The sequence below is a fragment of the Gossypium arboreum genome, chromosome 8 (assembly GCF_025698485.1).
Source record: "Gossypium arboreum isolate Shixiya-1 chromosome 8, ASM2569848v2, whole genome shotgun sequence".
Lineage (NCBI taxonomy): Eukaryota > Viridiplantae > Streptophyta > Magnoliopsida > Malvales > Malvaceae > Gossypium > Gossypium arboreum.
In genome coordinates this window covers 1,165,807-1,191,727 of record NC_069077.1, presented here as the reverse complement: position 1 = coordinate 1,191,727, position 25,921 = coordinate 1,165,807, and the positions used below count along the sequence as shown (strand labels likewise).

The following is a 25,921-nucleotide window of genomic DNA, read 5'->3' as shown; positions in this document are numbered from 1 at the left end:
AAAAGTAAAAAATGGACAAAAGTGAATTAACAATGAAGTTAAGGGGAATTTAAAATAAAAGGACCCAATTGAATGTGCGCACAACACGAGGGACCGTGGAAGCAATTATTCCTTTTGATCGAACGCAGCAGCACCAATGAGAGACTAAATTGGAAAGTGAAATAAATTATAGGGCCAAATTAAAATACAAGAAAAACCGATTGAAAATCATAGAAAAGCGGAAGGACCCAGCAAATTAATCCCTAAGAGCGAAAACACGCGGATCCCGAGTGGAGCGGGTCGGATCGGGTCGGGTCGCTTCAAAGCACGTGCTTTTGGGTCTTGGCACAGGCACCAAAAGCAGTGCTTTTGGTAGGCTATAAAGCCTAAAACTTCTAAAAATTTCATTTTAGCTGCTAAAGAAAAAAAGAGGTGAGAGAGAGGGAGGGCGATTTCGGCCGGGGCGATCACGCCGATCGCCGGAGCCAGCCGTCTTGTTGTTCCGACCACCGTGCAGGTGGCGAAAATCGCCTCAGTATATTTTTACCTCTTTTTTTGTATTTTTATATGTCTATAATATATGTGTATTTTTGAGTAAAATAGGTTAAAAGAAAGAAAATAACGATGATACTAAATGAAATCACCTTGGGCTATTAGATATTGACTCTCTGTTTGGACTGTTTTTTTGCTTCCGATATTCTTGGATCTGTTCTTTGCTTTGTGTATTTTCAAATCTAATGTTATTTCTTATTAAAAACGCCGATCTCTACAATGGTTTTGAATTCACCTCTTATAGGCATTTTTACAACTTGCTTCTTTGTTGTCTCTCTTTTCCTTTATTGATCAGTAAACGGTGGTGGAGCAGAGGCCACTTGCAGCGTCGGTGGTGGAGCAGAGGGAGCACATCTTGGCGGCTAGGGTTTCTATTTTTTGGTTTTGGTATTTTTAGGTTCTTGTTGGGCTTAGTGGGTTAGTAGATGGGTTTTGGGCTAGGGATTTAGTGGTTTTGGGCTTAGTTAGGGGTTGGTTTGTAATTGGGGTTTTGGGTATTGGGCCCAAAATTGGGCTTGTCTGTTGCCCTCTTTGCTTGTTGTCGTAACGAGAACAGAGCAAAGACTTGAGAAAGACCAATTTTGCCCGGTCTCACTATGTCTGGACTTGTCTAGTGCTCCTTTTCCCCAGGTAGCTTCATTCCAATCTTGTTGCCTCACTCCGTTTCACTGCTCTACTGCAGCTTCGAGAAGGTGAGGTTTGCTTTGATCTGCTCCACTGCAACTCTATGGAGCTAAGACATGTGACTTTAATCTACTCCACTGAAACTTCAAGGAGATCTTCTGAGGCTTCGATCAACTCCACTTGAAACTTCAAGGAGATTTGCTGCGGCTTCGATCAACTCCACTTCTTTGTTTGGGAAGAAGATATTTAATTTTTAGTCTGTTACCCTCTTTGCTTAAGGGATTACGGCTTGTCATCTTTGATCTGCTTCCCTCTCGCTAGGGTTTTAGATCTGCATACTCAACCTGTTACCCTACTTGCTTGGGGTTTAAGGTTCTTCGTCTTCGATCTGCTCCACTCTCGCTTAGGAGATAAGATCTGCAATTTAACTGTTACCCCACCGCTTAGGGGTTTAAGGTTCTTCGTCTTCGATCTACACTACTACTTGCTTAGGGGATAAGATCTGCAATTTGGTGCTTTCCCTCTTTAGGGGTTTAAGACCTTATGACATCGACTTGTTACCCTACTGCTTGGGGTTAAAGCTTGGTGGTTTGAATCGCTTCACCGCATTCGAGGAGGCGAGATTCGGCGTGTTGATCTGCTCCTCTGCAACTTCGGGGAGGTGAGATCTGTGATTTTCACTGTTACCCTCTTGCTTGGGGTTGAGGCTCATCTTCTTTGATCTGCTTCCCTCTTGCTTAGGGTGATAAGATCTGCAATTTTCAACCTATTACCCTACTTCTTGGGGTTAAGGTCATAAATTTGGCTCGTTACCCTACTGCCTAGGGGGTTAAAGCTCATTATCTTCGATCTGTTTCCCTACTGCTTAAGGTGATAAGATCTAGGAATTTACTGATTCTAGGGACATGACCTGTAGAATCAGTTCCAGGTATTTATGCTCATGTTAAAGAATTAGGGTGTTATGATCAAAATGAATCAAATGTTCCTAATTAGATGCATTTATGAATGATCTATGAATGTATGAGTGCAGCATGTTGTGAGCGTGAAACCCTGTTTAGGTTGCCATTGCTCTTAGTTAATCAAGGTTCCTTTACTGAAATGGTATCCTGTCTTCTTGTTCAGCTTAAATTTTGAATAGAAAACCCGAAGAGGTAGTCCCAATTTAAACTCTTTCTTCTCAGATGCTTCCAATCTTTGAGTTTGGTTAGTTCTAAATAATAGTCTGTTTGTGTTCTGTACTATTTAGAAACTTTCGAGTAATATGCGAGAACTCTTTTTGTGAAAATGGCTTTAGTCCATTAATCATCATTTCAATGCAAAATGCTTGAAAAGATCATGACAAAACTGAAATTTATCGAAACAACATTTGAAGGAATATATTAATTACAGGTCAACAAACATTGCTGGAATACAAAATGGATAAAAGGGAATAGGTGCCCCGATATCGCAGCGTGAGTTTTTCATCAGACTTGACTTCTTGAAGGCTCCTTTTTTACCCAATATGCGTTTAGGGATCTAGAGTACTCTTGCTGATGCCCCAAGATGTAACATCTCCTCTTTGTTAATTTAGGTACCATAAGACCATCGCATGCCCCACCTTTGATCAAAATTTGAATTGCCCTTTATGGGTTTTCAATTCAAAATCCCTTTGGTCTTAAGATGCTCTTTCGAGTTTTCACCACAGCCTCTCCTTTTTCTTTTCTTTTTTTTTTAATTTTTTTTTAGGCGAAGTATTTCTTAACCGAATCCGAATTCACGGGATTGGATAAGGTCTTGCCATCCATTTCAGCCAATATCAATGCTCCGCTAGAAAAGGCTTTCTTCACCACATAAGGCCCTTCCCAATTCGGCATCCATTTTCCTCTGAAGTCTTTTTGTATGGGCAGGATCTTTTTCAGTACTAGGTCTCCCTCGTGGAATTCTCTGGGACGAACCTTTTTGTCGTAAGCTCGCATCATTCGCTTTTGGTACATCTGACCATGGCGAATAGCCCGTAGCCTCTTTTCTTCAATCAAATTCAACTGATCGTATCGGAATGGATCCATTCTCGCTTCATCCAACTTTACCTCGACAAAACTCTAAGGAAGGGATCTCGACCTCGATAGGTAAAATTGCCTCCATTCCATAAACTAATGAGAAAGGCGTTGCCCCAGTAGAAGTTCTGATAGACGTTCGATAAGCATAGAGGGCAAATGGTAGCTTCTCATGCCAATCTTTATAAGTTTCCGTCATCTTTCCTACAATCTTCTTGATGTTCTTATTGGTCGCTTCGATTTGCACTGTTCATCTTCGGTGATCTGATGACGAGTTGTGGTGTCGATCTTGAATCGATGCAGACATCCGCTATCGTGCTATTATTTAAATTCAATGCGTTGTCGATATGATCCTTTCGGCATTCCATATCGACAGATGATTTCCTTTTTAGGAACTTGCTAGCTGCGATTTAGTGACATTGGCGTATGAAGAGGCCTCCACCCATTTGGTGAAATAATCGATGACCACAAAGATGAAACGATGCCCATTTGAAGCTTTAGGCAAAATTGGCCCAATCACATCCATGCCCCACATCGAGAAAGGCCATGGCGAGGTCATGACATGCAGATGTGAGGGAGGCACATTAATCTTGTCTCCATAGATTTGGCACTTATGACATCTTTTGGCGTAGTTAATACAGTCTCCTTCCATGGTGGACTAATAATAACCGAACCTCATAATTTGCCTGGCCATTGTAAAACCATTAGCGTGTGTCCCGCAGATGCCCTCATGGACTTCTTTCAAGATTTTCTTGGCCTCAATGGCGTCTACACACCTTAATAGTACCTGATCCTTCCTTCTTTTGTACAGGATCTCCCCATCTAAGACATAGTCACTGGCCAGTCTTCTCAACGTTCTCTTGTCATTCTCAGTAGCTTGGTTAGGGTACTCACGATTCTTCACATATCGTAGGATGTCATGGTACCAAGGGTGATCATCATTTTCCTCTTCTTCTTCAAGGTTGTAACAATGAGCCGGGGCCTCGTAAATGCTCATTTGGATCGGTTTCACATCTTCTGGCTGGTTCACCTTGATCATAGAAGCCAAAGTTGCTAGGGCGTCGACCATCGATTTTCTTCTCGTGGGAGGTAGTAGAAGACAATATCATCGAACTCTTTAATTAACTCAAGGATTAACCTCCGTAATTGATCAATTTGGGGTCTCTTGTCTCCCATTCACCTTTGAGTTGATAAATCACTAGGCGAATCTCCATATACCTCTAACACATTGATTTTACGTTCTATGGCCGCACGTATTCCCATGATGCATGCCTCGTATTACGCCATATTGTTCGTGCGATGAAATCTAATTTACTAGTGAATGGATAATGATCTCCACTCGGGGACACCGAATCGCCTGATTCCGTTACCCATGGCATTTGATGCTCTGTCAAAGTTTAGCTTCAAGGGTGACCCTCTTGAGGTCTTCTTGATGGTTGCTATGCACATTAGATCTTCATTTGGGAAATCAAAGTTCGAGGCTCGTAGTCCTCTAGGGCTCTGGCTAAGAAATCTGCTATTGCACTCCTTTTACTACCTTGTTTCACATAGACTATATCGAATTCGAAAGTAGAATTTGCCATCGGGCCATTCTCCCGTTCAAGGCAGTTGACTACATCAAGTACTTCAGAGGATCCATTTTAGAGATCAGCCAAGTTGTATGGTACAACATGTATTGTCTCAGTCTTCGGGTTGTCCAAATCAAGGCACAGCACAACTTTTCAATGAACGAGTATCTCGTCTCACACTCAGTAAACTTTTTACTGAGGTAATATATCGCTTTTTCTTTCCTTTCCGATTCATCGTGTTGGCCAAGTACGCATCCCATAGAATTTTCAAATACCGTCAAATACAGTATCAATGGCTTATCTGGATTAGGTGGTGTCAATACTGGGGTATTGGACAAATATTGCTTAACCTTGTCGAAAGTCTTCTGGCATTCCTCGTCCCAACCACTAGGGTTGTGTTTCTTAAGGAGACGGAATATGGGGTCACATTTTTCAGTTAGTTGTGAAATAAACCGAGCGATGTAATTTAATCTTCCTAGGAATCCTCGGACTTCCTTTTGAGTACGTGGTGGAGGTAATTCTTGTATGGCCTTGACTTTGTGCGGGTCGATCTCAATCCTTTTCCATGACCACGAATCCTAGCAGTTTTCCTGACCTGGCTCCGAAGGTACATTTTGCAGGATTGAGCTTCAACTGGAATTTTCTCAACCTCAAAAATAATTTTCTTAAGACTTGCACATGTTCTTCTTCAGTCCGAGATTTGGCGATCATGTCGTCGACATAAACTTCAATTTCTTTATGCATCATATCATGAAATAGGGTAACCATGGCTCTCTGATATGTTGCTCCCGCATTTTTCAATCCAAATGGCATTACTTTATAGCAAAAGGTTCCCCACATGGTCACAAATGTGGTTTTATTCATGTCTTTAGGATGCATTTTGATCTGATTGTACCCCGAGAAACCATCCATGAAGGAGAAAAGTGAGTAACCTGCCGTGTTGTCCACTAAGGTGTCGATATGAGGCAATGGGAAATTATCTTTCGGGCTGGCCTTGTTTAAGTCTCTGTAGTCTACACACATCCGTACTTTCCCATCTTTTTTAGGGACGGGGACGATGTTGGCTACCCATTCTGAGTACTTAACTACTTGTAAGAAACCAGCATCAAATTGCTTCTTGACCTCCTCTTTTATTTTTAACAGAACATCGGGCCGCATCCTTCGAAGCTTTTGCTGAACTGGCCTGCATTCTTCTTTGATGGGGAGCACATGTACCACAAGGTCGATTTTAGCCTGCATATCCCGATATGACCATGCAAAGACATCCTTGAACTCTTAGAGTAACTCAATAAGGTCCCGCTTTGTCTCTGTAGTGATGCAAGTTTCGATCTTTACTTCTCTTCTTTCTAGTTCATCTCCCAAGTTCACGACTTCTACGGTCTCTTTGTGGGGTAGAATCTGTTTCTCCTTGCGTTCTACCATCCTCAACAAATCAGGGGATAAGTTACAATCACTGTCATCTCCAAAATCCTCGGATCCCTCTAGACACATATCGCGCTCAAAGGGAGACTCCGAATTAATAGCAAGGTCACTCACATCGTTGATATCTGGAGACCTGTTTTAGGTAGAAAGGAAGATGCAAAGAACAAAAGAATCTAAGAACAATGGCATGTACGGTATGAGTATGAATGAAAGAATATTTGCACTGAATAAGACGAAAGGATGCATTTTATTGAAATAACGATTTCGAACATAGGCCTATTTCATAAAAAGACACTTATTACTCCTAGGCCTAGGGTAATAAGCGTGTTTTGGGCATTACTCTGTGTTAGTTTTAAAGACTACAGGAATCTCTTCCGCAGTCCAATTATTCAAAGCACTTTCGTCTCATAAGGCGAATGCCAGTCCATTCTCTTCTCCGGTTCCTCCTTGAACGTGGCATTAATCTTTGAAGTTTTCCTCATTTCTTCATGGGCTCTTGGCACGCCAATCTTCCCTCGGCATAAATAGTTCCTCCTGACACAAATGTTCGGATATATGGGGAAAGGTCATTGGTTTCCATTTAATCTCTTCCCGCTTCAAACGCGCTCTACTCCTTTCTCGTTTCTTCTCTTGCTCCTCTTTCTTTTGTCTTGCATCCGCTTGAATCCTAAGCCAAAGTGGTCCCGTTGTCCGTGAGCATAGGTACTTTGACCCTTCCTTGTAGGCTTCTTCCAAGTCCTTTCCTGGTAAGGCTCCTTCCCAACCATCGGTTGTAGTCCCATTCTTGTGGTTTTGGAAAGTCAGGTGTTGGGACTTTATTTCCTTCGACAACAAATGTCGCATTTACGAATTCCAACGATCGAAAAGAACATTCTATGGCTTCATCATCTGTCCCCACATATGGTGCGTTGCTGGTAACAGATGCAATGATGTCTTCCTCCGCATTTATGGTCACCAATCGACCTTCCGTTATAAGTTTAAGCTTCGATGTAATGATGACGACCGCCTCGCCGAGTGGATCCAAGGTCTTCCCAATAGGCAATTGTAAGAGGGTTTAATGTCCATCACTAAGAAGTCTATCTCGTACGTGCTAGGACCGATTTGAAGGGGTAATTCAATCCTCCCCATTACGTTTCTTTCAGTACCGTCAAACGCCCTTACTACATTTAGGCATGTCTTCATATGGGAACTATCCACGGGCAACCTTTTCAGTGTGGATAGGGGTAAGACGTTTAGTGCTGATCCATTATCGATCAGTACCCCCGGTAATGTGTATCCCTTGCAACACGTGGTAATGTGCAGGGCCTTTGTGGACCCCATGCCTCCTAGTGGTATTTCGTCGTCGTTAAAGAAAATAAAATTGTCAACGCTGATATTGTTGACCAGGCGGTCCAGTTTGTTGACAGAGATGTCATGCGCGACGTATGTCTCGTTCAGCACTTTCATTAACGCGCTCCGTCGTTTACGAGCTCAAGTAAGGCCAGACCGAAATGCGAGTGGTTGCTTATGTAGCTGTTCAACGACGCTGTACTCACTGTGTTTTAAAAATTTTAAGAATTCTCTGGCTTCATTCTCGGTTACTGACTCATTGACTGGCGATTCGAACTCGACCATCTTTTCTTTCCTTTGCTCTACTGTCGGGACCTTTTCTTTGGCAATTTTAGTTCCTGTGCCTTCGGGAACATAACGTCTCCCACTGCGTGTAAAAAAACCTACGTCTTGGTTTTCTTGTGAAGCACTGGCCGGGCTCTTCTTTCCTGGGATCGTCACATTGCAGCTGTAATTCCATGGCACCCTCTTGCTATCTTTATAAGGGAAAGCAACGGGCTTCTGGATCATGACTTTGGGTGCGACTTGGGTCCCATCTTCATTAGTTCTTAAGCGTGATATGATGACCAATGGGTGGTTGATTTTGCAAGCGTTTCTCGTCGACCCTTCTTCAGAGGCACACACGTCTGCTTTTTCCTGGTTCCTGACATATTCGAAGAATTCCAGCTCCTTATTATCCATCAATCCTTGTACTAAAGCCCTGAATTGGCTGCATTTCTGGATCTCATGGTCCTCTTGGTCGTGGAACTCACAATAATTCTTCGCTTCTCGAGGCTTAACCCCCGAATTCTGCGCCATCAAACCTCTTTCCACCATTTTCTTCCACACTTCTTTCAACGGGGTATTCACTTCTGCAACATTCATCTTAATTTCCTTCCCTGAACTCTTGATTATGGCATTTATACCCTTATCCCCATGATTCGGTAATGGGTTTTCTGCACTAGGTGTATCATCAAATTTCACGATGCCAACGTTGATGAGTCTTTCAACTAGCTTCTTGAAAGTGGTGCGATTTTCTATCGAGTGCCTGTGGCTCTGCATGGTATTCGCATTGGGTGTTTGCGTCGTACCAGTTGGGGAATGGGGGTTGCATTGGCTTTAGATAGAAGGGTGACACTACATGGGCATCGAATAAGCTCTGGTACAATTCCTTGTAGGACATCGGGATAGGAGTAAACTGGACTCTTTCCGTGCTAGGCCTTGGGTTGAAGTCCCATCTTGCGGAGCCATGATGGCTGGTAGTCACCATCTTTGGTTAGCTCATGGTGACTGGCTTATTATACATACTCATGTTGTTCACATCGTTCTCTTTCCTTCTGGGGTTGATCTCTTAGCACTTTCCCCGCTTCAATCCTTCCACATCTTATCGCGTTCTCTATCATTTCTCCGCACATTACTATGTCCGAGAAGCTTTAATAGCGCTCCCTAACATGTGGTTAATGAATGGAGCCTTCAACGTATTGATAAAGAGCATGGTCGTTTCTTTCTCCGAAGAGGTGGTTGAACTTGCGTTGCTACCTCTCTCCATCTTTGGGCGTATTGCACAAACTCTCATTTTGTTTCTTCTCCATGTTCTGTAATGTGACTCTATCAGGGGCCATGTCAGTCACGTGACTGTACTGCTTCATGAAAGCTTGCGCTAAATCCCTCCATGAACTGATATGGTTACGACTCAGTTGGTTGTACCACCTAGAAGCGGCTCCAACTAGACTTTCCGGAAGCAGTGGATCAATAGTTGGTCATTATTGACATAGCTTTGCCATGCGTCTGCAGAACATAGTGATGTGGGCTTCGGACAGCTAGTCCGTTGTATTTCTCAAATTCAGGGTCTTGAACTTTGGAGGAGTACAGTGCGGAACCAAACTTAATTCCTTAGCGTCGATTCCACCACGATAGTCGGTGTTTTCCATTTCTTTAAATTTTCTTCCAACCATCTACATCTTTCCTCAAGCTCTCTCGGAGTTCTACCCTTGTCTTTTCTCGCTTCTATTACTTCATCGAGATTGAGGACCACGGGGTTGGTCGGATTATCCCGGATTAGAGCCCGAACCGGTCGATAATTCATCTGTGCGAGACACCGGTTTGAAATGGTTGAGGCGATAGTGATCGATGGCCTTCTTGGGTACACATCGGGTTGTGTCGAACGTCCATTGGGACAAACCCGGAGGTAGACGGGATCTTCGTTGTCATCTCCATTATTGATTATGGGGCTTTTCCTTTTTCTAATCCACCACCAATAGACGCATTAATTGATCCATCATACTCCTTTGGGACTCCGAAGATCGGTCCCTTACATCTTCTTTGGATTTTGGCCACCGTTCTTGCATACGTATTTGTAGTTGATCCTGCATCTCTTTTGCATTTGTTCCAATCTTTCTAACCTTTGATCCATTGCTTTTGTTTTCCTCTTGTACCGTAACGATGTTCCGAGTAACCGCCATGATTTTAGGGTTTCTTGTAAGTTTTAGTGCGTATGATGCAATGTTGATGTATGAATGCAATGAATGAGATGGATGCAAAACAGCGTTGATTCCAATTTGATTTCATTAGAGTAACTTTTCTAGAAAACAAGTTTCTTTACATAAAATAGATTACATATAAGGCTTGGCCCTGATACTTAAGGCCTTAACCTGTCTAAGAAGCCAAGCTAGCTTTTGGCCTCGATCCGTCTCTGACTCGTATTTTAAACTCAAGACATCGGCTTGTACTGCTAACGTTTGCAAGTGGTCACCACTTCTCGTTTGAGTCAAAGCCTCGCCCATGATGTAGTCCCTACTCCCGACTTGGTCTTGGGATTGATGAAGTTGCTCCTTCCATCGCCGTTATTTACTTGAGGAGCTCTATCTGAAGTTCACGATTTTGCAGCGCTGTTTTGAGTTCCTCTATATTCTTTTTTAATTCTTTGATTCTATTCTGACTAGCTTTCAACTCGATTGCAGAGTTACGCGAGCGGTACTGATATAATAACCTCTCTAACTCTGATACCCGGATCTTTAACCCTTCTTTCTCCTTTTGACTTTCTACCAAACTTCTCTTTAGAGCACCTTCTCGAGCTTGAGTATCGCGAAATTTTTCCTCCCACTGGTTGGCTTTGCTTTGCTCTTTTCTAACTTCATGTCGCCATTGTTCGGATGTTTTTCCTAACCCAATGGTTCTCATTGATCTCGCAGACTTCTTATAGTCTGTTTTAAAACTGTCTAAGTCCTCTTGACCTTGTTCTTCCCTTTCGAGTCTTTCACTTCTAATTTACGGGCATCGACGTCTAACCCTAATCGCATCTTTTCTTCTTCCAAATGCTCGATCCTTTTTCTAGCTCTAGACTCTTTCTCTCGAAATCTTGCTCGATGATTTCCAGCTCGGATGGGATTACTTTCAAGTGCTCTTCTACGATCGAGGATTCCTTGATCGATGTAGGGATGTTGTCGTTAATCCTCCGATTCCACCATCGGTCGTACTCGGGAGTAGTCATGGGATTTGCAGCAAACTTCTTCATTTTATGAGTCCGGTTCCGGGCATTCGATATCTCGCGAACTTTCTTTTGTAATTATTCCACATAACGTGAACTCGACCGGCCAACCCGTATGTTGGTGGTGTAAACTGTCTGGATCTATATTGTCGCAATGCAAGCAGAGGAGCGTATCCGACGGCTCCCCATACTCCCAACAAGGGAACCCAATCAAAATCTCCGCATCGATATAATATTTCATCAGGGACCATCCACGGGGCTCTCCATTCAACATCTTCTTCTTGCAGATTTTGGAGAACATTCATCCAATTTTCTTCTGTTACATCATCTCGCCTCGGTGTAGCCACTAACTCTTTCAATGGAGAGTAATTTTCGAGAAGATACGATATGAGACCTTTTCCACTTTCCAAAATGGTCAGGAACCGGGATAGCAAAAGTCGTGCACATCCAATAAATCTCCTTCACCGCTTCTTCTACAAGCATTTAATGATCTGAAAGTTTCCGCCAAGATTGCGAATGCAGTGTGGTTCCTTTACTAAGCCTATCAAAAGGTCAACAACGACCTCGTCTACATGCCCCAAAGCCTTGGGAAGATGACCATCCATAGATGCTTAAGGCGAAGACATCTACCCTTTTTTCACGTCGAGTGCGCTAAGATTAGATCCTCGGGTTCCTCCATGGGATGCATTTACAATCTCCTTTTTGTTTGATCCGGGTTGTCACCCACTGTTCGCTCATCCCCGTGATGTTCATCGCTTTTTGAAAATCTTTGGGACGTTGGCGGTGTCGGTATAAATTCTGTCTATTTGAATCTTTGGGCAACGGAGCAAGGTCGTGTATTCTTCTATAGTAGGTACCAAATCTACCTTCCCGAAAGTGAAGCAACTGTAAGCGGAATTCCAATATTGGGCAAGGGCTCGAAACAGGTGCTCGTCTACCTTGACATCGAGCAGATAAGGTAAATCACCGTAATGACAATAGAATAATTGTTTGAACTCGTCGTCCCACTGGTTCCATATTTCTTTCAATTCTTGGAGATTATTTTGGGTTACGCTGATCCGAGTAAAATTCCATAGCTCTGACACATACCCCTTGGTAAGACTATCACCTTTCTCTTGTTGTGTTGTCTCAGCCCATACCCGGACAGCCGCGTTGTCTTCTACTTTATCAAAAAACCCCTTTTCCATGATAAGCTATCTATTTAGAAACCGAACACGAATCAACACCTTTTATGATGAAAATGCCATGCAAATACAAATGAAAGTAAAACAAAGCAAGTCAGTAGTTTATGCACAGTTCAAAGCAAACGAAAAATAATACATATAGCACTTGCTCAGGTAACCACTAGGGTTTCGGAGTGGCTCCACCTTGGGTGGGTTATTAAGGCTCGCTACATGGGGTTTGATTCTAGAATAAGGGTACCTGAACCAGCAGATTCCTCGATCTTCACCCATTATAGGCTCATACAGACCGAGTTCAGTTCAGGGGAATACATTTCCCTATGGTCGCACGGAGATGAAAATCTCACGAAGACATATGTACGGATGTATCCCAAAGCAATCCACTATCCCGCACGGAGGTGAAAACCTCACGAAGGAATAGTTTCAGCTCCCACTTAAGAGGTGTGACCACAACGGTCATGCAATGCAATATGCAACACTATTTAAAGAATCGGACCAACGTGGCGGTATTATTTAGACCACAAAATAGGCGATGAAATGCGATGAAAGGATCGTATTTCAAAACCAAATTTTTAATTTTCGATAAAAAGACAAGAGTTAATCAACTTGTGGCTTGACTCTCTCATTCGTGTCCCCAGTGGAGTCGCCAAGCTGTCGTAACCATTTTTTTGTAAAACGGTAGTCGACTTGGATTTTAAAAATGAAAATGAAAAAAACTGGAGTCGCCACCAATCTTTTTAGGTGTGATCGGATCACCTTAAGTTAATCATTTTAATAAAAGTTAAGATTTACCTAAACGATAATTTTTGGCCTACGAAAATCAGAAAATGGGTTCGAGAGTCGGTTACATACGAGGAAGGATTAGCACCTCGATCGCCCAAAATTGGTACCTAGTTGATTAATTAGTGTCTTAGTATCGAAAATTAAAAAAGTTTGAAAGAATTTTAAAATACGATCCTTCTTTATAAAAAGCTCAAGTGTTAAAGACTCTCTCGTCTCAAAATATAAAATGTCACACCCAGTAAGTTAGGACACGACACCTTAAACTTTCGAGAGCGAGCTTGCCTTTTATGAAATCTGTATTTCATTAAAAGGGTATTCGATTATTTAGAATAACGAGAGAAGTCGAAACCCGAGTAGAGTTAGAACACGTTTTCTCGAATTCTCAAACACCGAATATTGCCTTTATTTCGAACAAAATTCTTATTTCGAGATGACAAAATATCATACCCGTAAGTTAGGGCACAACACTTCACATTTTCGAGAATAAGCATTTTTAACTTGTATAATGATTTAAAGAATATATTCCGTTATTTAGGTTAAATGAGAAAAGTCGAAACCAGTAAGTTAGGGCACGATTATCTCGAATTACAAAATACGGAATATCACTTTTATGAAAGGGTTATTTTAATATATATTGAGTAAAAACGTGATTTATAATGAAACATAAAGGCTATGGTGTTAATATGTATAATGACACCATGATAGATGTGATAGCGTCAAAAAGTAATTAAAAAAATGAAACAATAGTGAAGCTTAGAAATATGTAAATGTAAACACATATGTGAGGGAAATAAAACAATCGAACACGAAATCGAATAAATAAATAAATGAATGTAAGAAAAATGGTAAAATAAAATGACAATGGTAATGATAATAATGATAAAAGGTATATACATATATGTATTTAGGTACATACATAATAATAGAAGTAATAAGAAATATATAAGGAAATATATACATACATAATAACAATAATATAATATTAAAGGATACGCATGCGTAGTATATAGAAATGTATACGTAATAAAATTATATAGTATATATATATATTTGTGTATAAAACATAATAAAGGTGAAAATAGGTATAACAAGAATATGGCGTTAAATATATATATACTATGATATTAAAAAATGTGTACATAATATATATATTAGGAATAATAGTAAAAATAACCGTCAAGAATAAATAGGTATAGTAATGGTGTATACATATCGTGAATAATAACAATGTGACAAAAAATGAACAATATTACGTAAATATATACGTATATTTTAAAAATGAATACGATAATATTAAAAGTATGTACGTAAAATATATATAATATATAAAAGAAAATATATGTATATAATGCTTAAAGAATAGGCACAATGCAATGTTAATATAGGTATATATAATGAGGAGTATAATATATAGATATATATATTTTAAAAGAATACATATGAGGTCATCAAATACATTAACCAAAATAATAATATTAAAACAAATTAATAATACTATATGATATATATGTATATAATACTAAGTAATAATAATAATAATAATACCATGCTAATAAATAAAATATAATAATGATAGCAGTAATAAAATAGAATAGTATGAATAATATTAAGACTAAAATAAAATAATGAGAAAAAGTAAAAAATGGACAAAAGTGAATTAACAATGAAGTTAAGGGGAATTTAAAATAAAAGGACCCAATTGAATGTGCGCAAACACGGAGGGACCGTGGAAGCAATTATTCCTTTTGATCGAACGCAGCACCCAAGAGAGACTAAATTGGAAAGTGAAATAAATTATAGGGCCAAATTAAAATACAAGAAAAACTCGATTGAAAATCATAGAAAAGCGGAAGGACCCCGCAATTAATCCCTAAGAGCGAAAACACGCGATCCCGAGTGGAGCGGGTCGGATCGGTCGGGTCGCTTCAAAACGACGTCGTTTTGGGTCTTGGCACAGGCACCAAAGCAGTGCCGTTTTGGTAGGCTATAAAAGCCTAAAACTTCTAAAAATTTCATTTTAGTGCTAAAGAAAAAAAAAAAGGTGAGAGAGAGGGAGAGGCGATTTCCAGCCGGGGCCGATCGCCACGGCCGATCAGCCGAGGCCATGGCCGTCTTGTTTGTTAAACCACCGTACACGTGGCAAAAATCGCCTCAGTATATTTTTTACCTCTTTTTTTTTGTATTTTATATGTCTATAATATATGTGTATTTTGAGTAAAATAGGTTAAAAGAAAGAAAATAACGATGATACTAAATGAAATCACCTTGGGCTATTAGATATTGACTCTCTGTTTGGATTGTTTTTTTGCTTCTTAGATATTCTTGGATCTGTTCTTTGCTTTGTGTATTTTTCAAATCTAATGTTATTTCTTATTAAAAAAACGCCGATCTCTACAATGGTTTTGGATTCAGCCTCTTATAGGCATTTTTTACAACTTGCTTCTTTGTTGTCTGTCTCTTTTTCCTTTATTGATGCAGGTAAACGGTGGTGGAGCAGAGGCCACTTGCAGGCGTCGGTGGTGGAGCAGAGGGGAGCACATGCTGGCGGCTAGGGTTTCTATTTCTTTGGTTTTGGTATTTTTAGGTTACTGTTGGGCTTAGTGGGTTAGTAGATGGGTTTTGGGCTAGGGATTTAGTGGTTTTTGGGCTTAGTTAGGGGTTGGTTTGTAATTGGGGGTTTTGGGTATTGGGCCCAAAATTGGGCTTGTACAGTAGTTATTAGACTTCCTTATGATAATAATATTTCATTCGTATTTAATATGTGTATGGTTTAATGATGTATGTTTTTTCAGTTAAATTCTCAGTTTAAAAATTATAACAATTGGTGTATGTTTTTCTTTGATTTTTAAATTTAATTTATTGGTTTTTATGATTACATTATATTAGATTGGATTAAGTTTAATTTTGAATTAAATTTTTGAATTTATATCAAAATTAATAAATTTATTTTAAATTTTAATAGTGAGAAAATCGAATTATATCAAATTAAAAGATTAACTTCCTAAAATTATTAGAAATTTATTTAATTTGTTTGTTTAACTAATAAAAATAAAATTTATTAGGATTTTATTTGTATTTAAACATCTATTTAAATGTTGAAAAATCTTATTCTAATCGATATCAAATAGAATAAATATAGTTCTATATGGATTCTATTTGTGCAGTTTGGTTTGTATCGCGGGGGCCTTTGCCTCTCGGCCTTAAGCCCTACATAGATCCCCTAGTTTTGTTATTGTATTTATTTCTTTAACAAGTGACAAGATTCGAGTAACACAAGTTCTAACAACATCAATGACTGATCTCCTTATCGTGAGTGCTTTTCGAAGAGATAAACAATTGATTATAAGTGTGTTCCATTCTCGCATGTGGACATCAAACAGAAATTGCTATCTCTATTTAGCCACTAATTTTTAATCATATAATGGAATATTTACCATAAAACACCCATCATGGTTAATTAGTAATGTTAAGACCATGGACATTTACCTAAAAAAAGTTATGGACATAATAATTCATTTTTTTCCTTAAGAAATAAGGAATGTGTTAGCATTTGTTTGGTGACCCTTTTGATTTAATTAAATATATTGTTGTTAAATAGTTAACATAAAGGTTAAATAGGAAATATATGTCAATTTTTTAATTATTTAAATAGATCGTTTTTTCAAAGATTTAAGAAAATAGATCGATTTTGGAGAGAGACTGGACGAGCTTACTACAGACATGTCAGGAAAACCTCGTTCAGTTGGACAAGCTTTCTTGCCAACGCACTTTCATACACACTCTCCAAAATTGACTTATTTCCCTGAATCTTGAAAAAAAGGGCCTATTTAACCTATTAAAAAAATCGGCATATATTACCTATTTAGCCTAACATAAACTCATTTTTTATATATAGTGAATGATAATTTTATTTTACTTTATTAATTTTTCATTAACAATGAATGAAATTCTAAATTAAAGCAAATAATAATAATTATTTAAAGAAAATTATAATATTTATTTACTTTACATGTGATCCATGTGATTTGATCCCTTCTTTCACATTCAATGGCTTATTTCTTCAACTTTTGCATCTTTCTGTATTGTTTTTTTGAGACCTTCTAATTCAATGGTAAGAAAAGGGCAGAATCTAAGCCATTAAAAGCCTATGGTTCATTTTGATTGAAAAGAAAGGTAAAAAAAAAAAAAAAATCAAAATAAAATCTTACTCTTTTTAATTTATCGATACAAATTTTAAATTATTCATAATTTTTAGTCCTTTAAAATGAAAGCTATTACTCGATTTAATATGTTTGAATACACGTCCTTTAAATTTTCAAATAACAATAATGTTAACTAAGTTAAGATTTTGTCTTTTTTTTAATTTATTGAAGGTTAAAATATATCATAAGTCTCTCTACTTTTCATAAATTTAGAATTTAGTTGTTGTACTTTTATTTCTAAGAATTTAGTCCTTTACTTTTTAAATTTCAAAATTTAGGTTTAATCATTAACACTATTAAAATCATTTTGTTAAATTTAAATTCATTACTACATCATAGTTACATTGCTACTGAGTATATTTTATTTCAAAATGTCACACCAATAAATTTAACAAAAAAAATATTATATTAACAGTTCGACATAAAATTTGAAATCTGAAAAGCGGAGAGACTAAATTCTCAAAAATAAAAAATATAAAGACTAAATTCCAAATTTGTGGAGAATACAAAGACCCATGGCATATTTTAATCTTTCTTGAACTATCACTCCTTTTTTCAAGGTACAATCACAATTTGCAATTACAAGTAATATATCTATATAACTACAATTAATTAACAATCAATACATTCATATATATATATATAGAGAGAGAGAGAGAGAGAGAGATAAATTTGGATAGAGCTCACACGTGATGTGATTTGAATCCATACTAAAATTTGAAGTGAGAACCCATGCATGTACAGATACACATAATGAGATTTGAGCTTGAACACTTAAAATCTCAAAACCATAACCTTCGCTGAAACTACCACCTCATTTGCAACTGACTACGAAACATCATAGCACACCTCAAATATAATCTACCCTAGACTCGAATTAGAGGTGCAAGCAAAGGGGTAGACAATGGCTTTGGCTCCCTCTCAAAATGGTAGATTTATCATTTAGCCCCTTAAACATATTAGTATAATAATAAAATTGTACTTTTGACTCTTCAAAAATTATAATTTATTTTTTACCCTTTTAAAAACAATTTTCTATCTATCTTTGCCCCTAATAAGAATAACTCTCCGCAAAACTGGCGCATAACAAAAATATAGGGTTACCATTAGTCACGTAGGTGAAGATATATTTTTAGAAGGCTAAACATGGAATGGTGGGTTTGGCTCGTACCAAATTTGTTTAAGGTTCATATAAGTCTATAGATTCGATGCATGTGATGATTTTAAAAAGAATAATTTTGATTACCCCAAATTAAATTTTTATTTATTCTAAAAAGTTATAAATATTAATATAAATTAGGGTAAATTACATTGATAATCATTTAATTAAATTAATAGATTTTTTTTTCAGTTACCTAATTATAAAAATTACAAGATGATCATTCAACAAATTGATTTTTTTGTCACTAGTTGTTAAATGGCTAATGAAAATATGACATGACAACTTTCATAATTAACAAAATAGTAATTTTAACTCTCAACAATTATACATGATGTCGGTTTAGTCTAGATTCTAAAAAAAATTAACCCTTAACATTTACACATCGTGTACTTTGATATTTTTTGCACTTTTGTTTTTCTTTGTGACATTTTTACTTAAAAAGCTAAAAAAACAACTTTATCAACTCGAACATATACCAAAATGAAAAATACCCATAAATCCAAAATAATTTTCATTTTTTTCTCATTCTTTTAAAATTAACCCTCAATGTCATAACGAAAAGTAAAACTACAAAAAGACCAGATTACACAATGTGTAAATGTTGAGGGTTAATTCTTTTTAGAATCAATATTAAATCGACACAATGTATAAATATCAAGTGTTAAAGTTATACTATTATGCCAATTTTAAAAGTTGTCAATTTATCTTCCGTTGGTAATTTAATGACTAATGAACAAAAAAGAAAAATTTGATTAGTTAAGAGTAACAAAAAAAGAAATTTACTTATAGTTGAATGGCTATCAATATAGTTTACCTTATAAATAATATGGCCAGATTTTTTTTTTATACATATAAAATGCTTAGAATTATTCATAATCCCACCTGAACCTTTAAATAGGAGGATAAACATGTTTGAGTGCGCTCGAACTTATGTCCTCCTACACCAACAATAATATCAATGCTAATCGAATTAAACCTCAATCGACTAATATAAATAGACTTAAATGAACACGGATGAGCCATTTATTAATATGAACTGGTTTGGATCCAACTTGAAACTAATATTTCAGGTGGTGCCAAACTTAGATAACTATATATAACATTAATAACATACATGAATTTGGCTTGAAAATATAAAAAAAACCCTAATAATTTTTGGAGATGATTTTAATTTATAAATTTCCGATCACGGCTAATCTAATTAAAATAAATTTATTTTTTGTTTAATTATGATCAATTTTAAATTTTATTATATAAATATAAATATTTTATATGAAAATTTGTTTTAAAAATTATTATATAATAATCGTTGAGAAGAATTATATTTTTATAAATATTTGTTAAAAACTTCCTAAAAAAATTAAAAAAAAGTTGATTGGATCTTCTTAATTAGTATTACTACTAGAAGTAGACGTCTAGTAGGAGAGTAAGATGAAGTGAAACACCAAAACGAGAACCAGATAACACTGACACAACATGGTTTTCAAGTAAGGGAAGACAACACAACGCCCACAAATATATAAAAGGGTTTCAAGCTCTCTTGTTTTTGCTCATATGGATAATCTGAGAAACAAAGGCATGTTTCGAGTATCATCAGTGTGTGGACAAGAAGAAGAAGAGGTAGAACCAAAGGAAAGTAGCCATTACAGTTCATCCACCGGGATACTCCCTTCACTTGGTGCACGAAGTAATCGTAGGGTTAAGCTTAGAAGATTCATTGTTTCTCCTTATGATCGTCGTTACCGGTATTGAAACAAAACAAAAACAGAAACAGGGTTTTGTTTTGTTTGTTTGTTGTTGTTTTAATGGTGGAATACTTCGTTTGATTGTTTTTCAGCTCTGTTTTTTTGTTTTTTTGTTTTTTTTTTTTTTTACTTTTGTTTTAATGCTGACTTTAAAGTATTTTACTACTGGGTGATCATGGTGGTCATGAATGTGTATAATAAATTCCTATTGGGAAAATCACGACATTGAATCTCGTGAAAACATTGCTTATTCCAAGAAAAAAAAGATAAATGAAAGCATTGGTTTCGAATTTTGTTGGAGAGATTTTGCATTAATGGCATACTTGATTACAAAAGTTAACATCTTTGTTACAATTTTGGTAACTTTTACTTTTATTTATTACTCTTAAATGCATTCTTTCCCAAAATCTCTATTCTAATTAATATTTTGATGTTATTAGTAAAGATTATGATTATATGATTGATAATTGTTGATGTGATTTGGCTCTGTCGATAGCTCTAGAAGTTTATATGATCTAGAGGTACATCAATAAGTTTGATATTAACATAAACTAGTATATGTGATAAGGTTTGAACTCAAGGCCTCTAGTATATAAAAGATCTCGGAGTGGAATATGGTACTACTTGACCTAGATGTTAAGGTTTGATCTCAAAACCTTTATTATTAAAGGTTCTCAAGTGAATTATGGTACTACTTGAGCTAGATTGTTGAATATTATTGGTTTTACTTTCATAATCTTGTGTTAATTTGTTCTTTTACACCCCATTAATGCTTCTAAAAGTTTAAGATCTTAAGGTTGATTATGTAGTGAATAGAGCTTTATTGTTTCTACACCAAAATATTAAAACAATTACTTTTTGTTGTTTAAAGTGTATTATTTTGTTCACTGCATGTTGTTTGAATGTTTGGTTTTTATAGTATTAAAAAAAAGTGAGTGTTTCAATGGTGTCCTTTTGATTCTTGTTACAAGGTGTTTGATGAAATGTCTCAATTAGTACTAAAGCAATTCTAAAGGTTAAAGAAGACCTAAGAATCTTAGGGGTTGGTTCCTATGGGACTTGATGGTGCATAAAAAGGAATAAATGGTGACTGAAATTTATACAATTTAAATTGGTTCTTGCAGGATATGGCAGACTTTTCTAGTTATTCTAGTTGTTTACACTGCTTGGGTGTCGCCGTTTGAGTTCGGGTTCCTTAATAAACCGCGGCCGATACTTTCGGTTACCGATAACGTTGTTAATGGATTCTTTGCCTTGGATATCATTCTTACCTTCTTTGTTGCATACCTTGATAAAGCTACCTATTTATTTATTGATGATCCTAAGAAGATTGCTTGGAAGTATGGTAGGTCCTGGTTGCTTTTTGACATTATATCCTCAATACCATCCGAACTTGCTCGGAAGATCTCCCCTAAGCCGTTATGTTCATATGGCTTATTCAACATGCTTCGCCTTTGGCGTCTCCGCAGAGTTAGTGCCATGTTTTCGAGGTACATGAGTGTTGGATAATTGTTGAAACATGTATATTTTGCCTCCTCTTATTCGGCATCGTCACTTGCTGTTTGCTTTCAACAGATTGGAGAAAGACAAGAACTACAACTACTTTTGGGTTAGGTGCGCGAAACTCGTTTGCGTGAGTACAACGAGAAACAAACGGGACTATGTTACAATTCCTTGTTAGTAATACAGCATTGATGAAACTCGGGATGTTTTTTTTGTAGGTTACGCTATTTATCGTTCATTGCGCCGGATGCTTCATTTATCTTATTGCTGCACGATATCATGATCCGGGAAGAACATGGATTGGAGCAGTACTCGGAGACAATTTCACTGAACAGAGTTTGTTGAGTAGATACGTGACATCAATTTACTGGTCTATCACTACACTGACTACCGTTGGCTATGGTGATATTCATCCTGTGAATACAGGGGAGATGGCATTTGACGTTTTATACATGCTCTTGAATCTTGGGTTGATAGCATATTTGATCGGAAACATGACGAACTTGGTTGTCCATCGAACCAGCCGAACTAGACTATTTGTGAGTGAATTTCTTGCTTATTACGCTAATCAACTAGCTTTGAGTTTCTTTGCTAATCTTTCCTTGGTTTAGAGGGATACCATTCAAGCTGCTTCGAGTTTTGCTGTTCGAAACCAATTGCCTGTCCGCCTACAAGATCAGATGCTCGCACATTTATGTCTGAAGTTCAGGACTGATTCGGAAGGGCTGCAGCAGCAAGAGACTCTCGATTCCCTTCCTAAAGCCATTCGGTCGAGCATTTCACATTATCTTTTCTACTCTCTTGTGGACAACGTCTTCTTGTTTCGCGGTGTTTCTACCGACTTGCTTTTTCAGCTGGTAATCGCACAAGGAACATGCTAAACTTTTGTCCTAAACTCTGTTCTTTAGTTATTTGTATTCCTTACACATCGTTGTTAATCAATGTCTCAAGGTCTCTGAGATGAAAGCTGAATATTTTCCTCCGAAAGAAGACGTTATCCTGCAGAACGAAGCGCCTACGGACTTTTACATCCTTGTCACCGGTGCTGTGGTAAAAAACCCATTATTTCTTGTTCAAAATCTTGGTTGTTGCGTGATAACTGATTCTGTTTTAAATTTCTCTCGAAATGGTCCCTAAGGTTTCGTATTTACTTTGTAGGATCTATTGGTTCTGAAAAACGGAGTTGAACAGGTAAGTTATATCAATCAAGCACTAGCCTTATCAGTCAATAATCACGAATGCAGAAGGGAATTGAACACCATCCCGTTTTCAGGTTGTTGGAGAGGCAAAAGAAGGTGACATATTTGGTGAGATAGGTGTACTTTGCTACAGGCCGCAGCTCTTTACTGTACGTACAAAACGCTTGTGCCAACTACTACGGCTAAACCGAACAACATTCCTTAATATCATTCAAGCTAATGTTGGAGATGGGACAATAATCATGAACAATCTCCTCCAGGTATACATAATGATATAACATCATGAATGATATAATCCATCGAAATCACCCGAATTTTGAAATGTTCTTTCTTGGTGCAGCACTTGAAAGACACGGACAATCCGATTATGCAAGGCATTTTAAAAGAGACAGAGAACATGCTAGCTCGAGGAAGAATGGACTTACCTCTCAATCTTTGCTTTGCCACACTAAGAGGAGACGACTCGTTGTTGCATCGGCTATTGAAAAGAGGGCTCGATCCTAATGAGTCGGATAACAACGGAAGAACAGCTCTGGTTTGTGAAAATTATTTACTCTTTGATTCGATTTAGGACCCTAAGTTCTTAGGCCAGTGGTGGCTATTCTATAACATTTTTTGTGTTTGTTTGTATGAAATTAGCATATAGCTGCATCAAAAGGAAGTGAGAATTGCATTCTTCTCTTACTGTATTACGGTGCAGATCCTAACTATAAAGGTATTCTCCGTACTCTTCATTTTTTATGAAGTATGCATGTCTAACACTCGGATACGGGGTTTGGGGATATGATCCTCCAAGAACCCTCCAAAAGCATGCATGTATATATGTGTTTATGTATGCCATTTGGATTTTGTATGATTCCCTTGTTAATGTCATTCCCTTGTGCTAATGTGTTTATCTTTTGTCAATGCATGCATGCATGTCATTTGGTTTTTATGGATTTTGTATGGTTCCCGGGATATGATTCTCCAAGAACCCTCCAAATGCATGCATGCATGGATGTATATATGTGTTTATGTATGTCATTTGGATTTTGTATGGTTCCCTTGTTAATGTTATTGCCTTCTGTTATTGTGTTCATCTTTTGTCAATGTATGTATGTATGCATGTATGCATGTATGCATGTATGCATGTATGCATGTCATTTGTTTTTTATGGACTTTGTATGGTTCCTGGGATATGATCCTCCAATAACCCTCCAAAAGCATGCATGCATGCATGTATGTATGTATATATGTGTTTATGTACGTCGGGAGCGAGTATATGATGTTCCAAATATCCGACACTCATCTTGGACTTGAGATAGCATATTTGTACAGATTCAGAAGGAATTGTACCACTATGGGAAGCATTGTTAGGTGGCCATAATAAAGTAGCCAAACTGCTGAAAGAAAATGGGGCAAACATCAATGCGGGAGATGTCGGTCACTACGCTTGCACCGCCGCCGAACAAAACAACTTAACCTTGCTGAAACAAATCATCTATTACGGCGGCGACGTCACATGCCCGAGTCACAACGGTCACACTGCTCTTCACGCTGCAGTTTGTGAGGGCAACATCGAAATCGTCAAGTTCCTTGTGGAACAAGGCGCTGACATCAACAAGCCTGACGTTCATCATTGGACGCCGAGTGAGCTAGCTGAGCAACAAGGGCATGAAGAAATAAAAGCCATATTTGAATCCAGCAAAGAGCTGAAAACGAAAACTGATCAATCTTCCATGTTTGTCCCGGAGAAACAATTTCTCGGGAGGTTTACGAGTGAGCCGGTCATCCGTCCTGCACCTATTGATACTTCCGATGGATCATGTAGCCAATCCCGTCCAAGACGTCGGACTAATAACTTCCACAACTCACTATTTGGAATAATGTCGGCCGCACGCAACGGGGAGAAAGGTTTACTGCTTTCGGTTAATCGAAACAAAGGTGTCACTGATTCCATTGTTACTTCTGCTCGAGTGGTAATTAGTTGCCCCGAGATCGGACATGTCCATGGAAAGCTTATTGTTCTACCAGGGACCTTTAAGGAGTTCATTGAAATTGGTGCTAAAAAATTTGGGATTTTTGGTGCTAAAGTGGTGACCAAAGAAGGAGTTGAAATTGATGATATTGATGTTATTAGAGATGGTGATCATCTTGTTTTTGTTACCAACGATGGTCACCAATAGCTAAAAATCAATGTTATTTGGACTCCAACATGAGTTTTGGATAGGATTTTATCTTCAAAATTTTCGACTTATTCAAGTTAACTATGTACTTTGAAAATTGATGTTATTTGGATTCCAACATGAGAATGGATTCAAATTTGGTTTGGTTTGATTTTTGATTTATAATTAAATTAGCATATTTATTTATTATAATATAAAATAAATGTTTTATATATTCAATTAGTGAAATAATTTTAAAACATTAAATATTTTTTAAAAAATTTAAAATCGATTCAAATAGGTAAGTTTTACCTAAAGTAATCAAATTTGTTTTCCAAATTGATACTGAATGAAATGTTATTAATCTTACTGTTGAGTAATAATATGAGATAATTTGAAACCGTTGTATTTTGATTAAATGAAAAAAAAAAAAAAGAAAACACTTTTTGGATGAAGTGTTCATGATCCAATTCGGGCCAGACTTATGTTTAATATTTTCAATATGTCTTGGTTCATTTGTTTAAAAATAATTTTATATCAATATTAATATATTTTGATAATTAAAATTTTGGTAAACTTAATAAGAAATTTATGGTAAATTATACTAAATTATTAGTAAGTTTATATTTTAATTATTCAACTCTAAGTCACTAAATTATTTGAAAGTTGTTATTTAGGTCACTGAGTTATTAAGTCTTTTTTTTTGTGAGCGAGCTCCAAGCGACAATTCAATGATGAGTACGATGGATCAATACCCATTGACGAGTAGAAAAAATGCTTTAGATCTAAGTCGATTTGACATCAACGTCAAAGATTTGAAAAAAAACTGTTTGAATTTTAGTTAACAGATTCCTAACGCTCAAAACTATTTCATGAAAGAAAACTTGAACTATAAAAGAGAAGGAGAATGATAGCTTTTGATTGGTATAAATAGTGTAAATAAAAAAGGTTGGTACAACAACAATTTTAACAGCCAAGTGACATAGATGAAAACATTCGAATAGTTTAATGACTAATTTATAATATTTT

At 37.1% G+C, this 25,921-nt stretch overlaps 1 protein-coding gene across 1 annotated transcript; it reads left to right on the top strand.

Moving 5' to 3' along the window:
• The first annotated feature begins 19,636 nt into the window (after window positions 1–19,636).
• On the top strand, window positions 19,637–25,064 carry LOC108468185 (potassium channel AKT1-like). Its single transcript, XM_017769066.2, has 11 exons — window positions 19,637–20,046; window positions 21,171–21,536; window positions 21,622–21,679; window positions 21,768–22,088; window positions 22,161–22,406; window positions 22,501–22,599; window positions 22,708–22,740; window positions 22,823–23,008; window positions 23,089–23,283; window positions 23,388–23,463; window positions 24,066–25,064. The coding sequence occupies exons 1-11, from the start codon at window positions 19,856–19,858 to the stop codon at window positions 24,911–24,913; spliced, it is 2,619 nt and encodes an 872-aa protein (XP_017624555.1). The 5' UTR covers window positions 19,637–19,855; the 3' UTR covers window positions 24,914–25,064.
• Window positions 25,065–25,921: the final 857 nt, after the last annotated feature.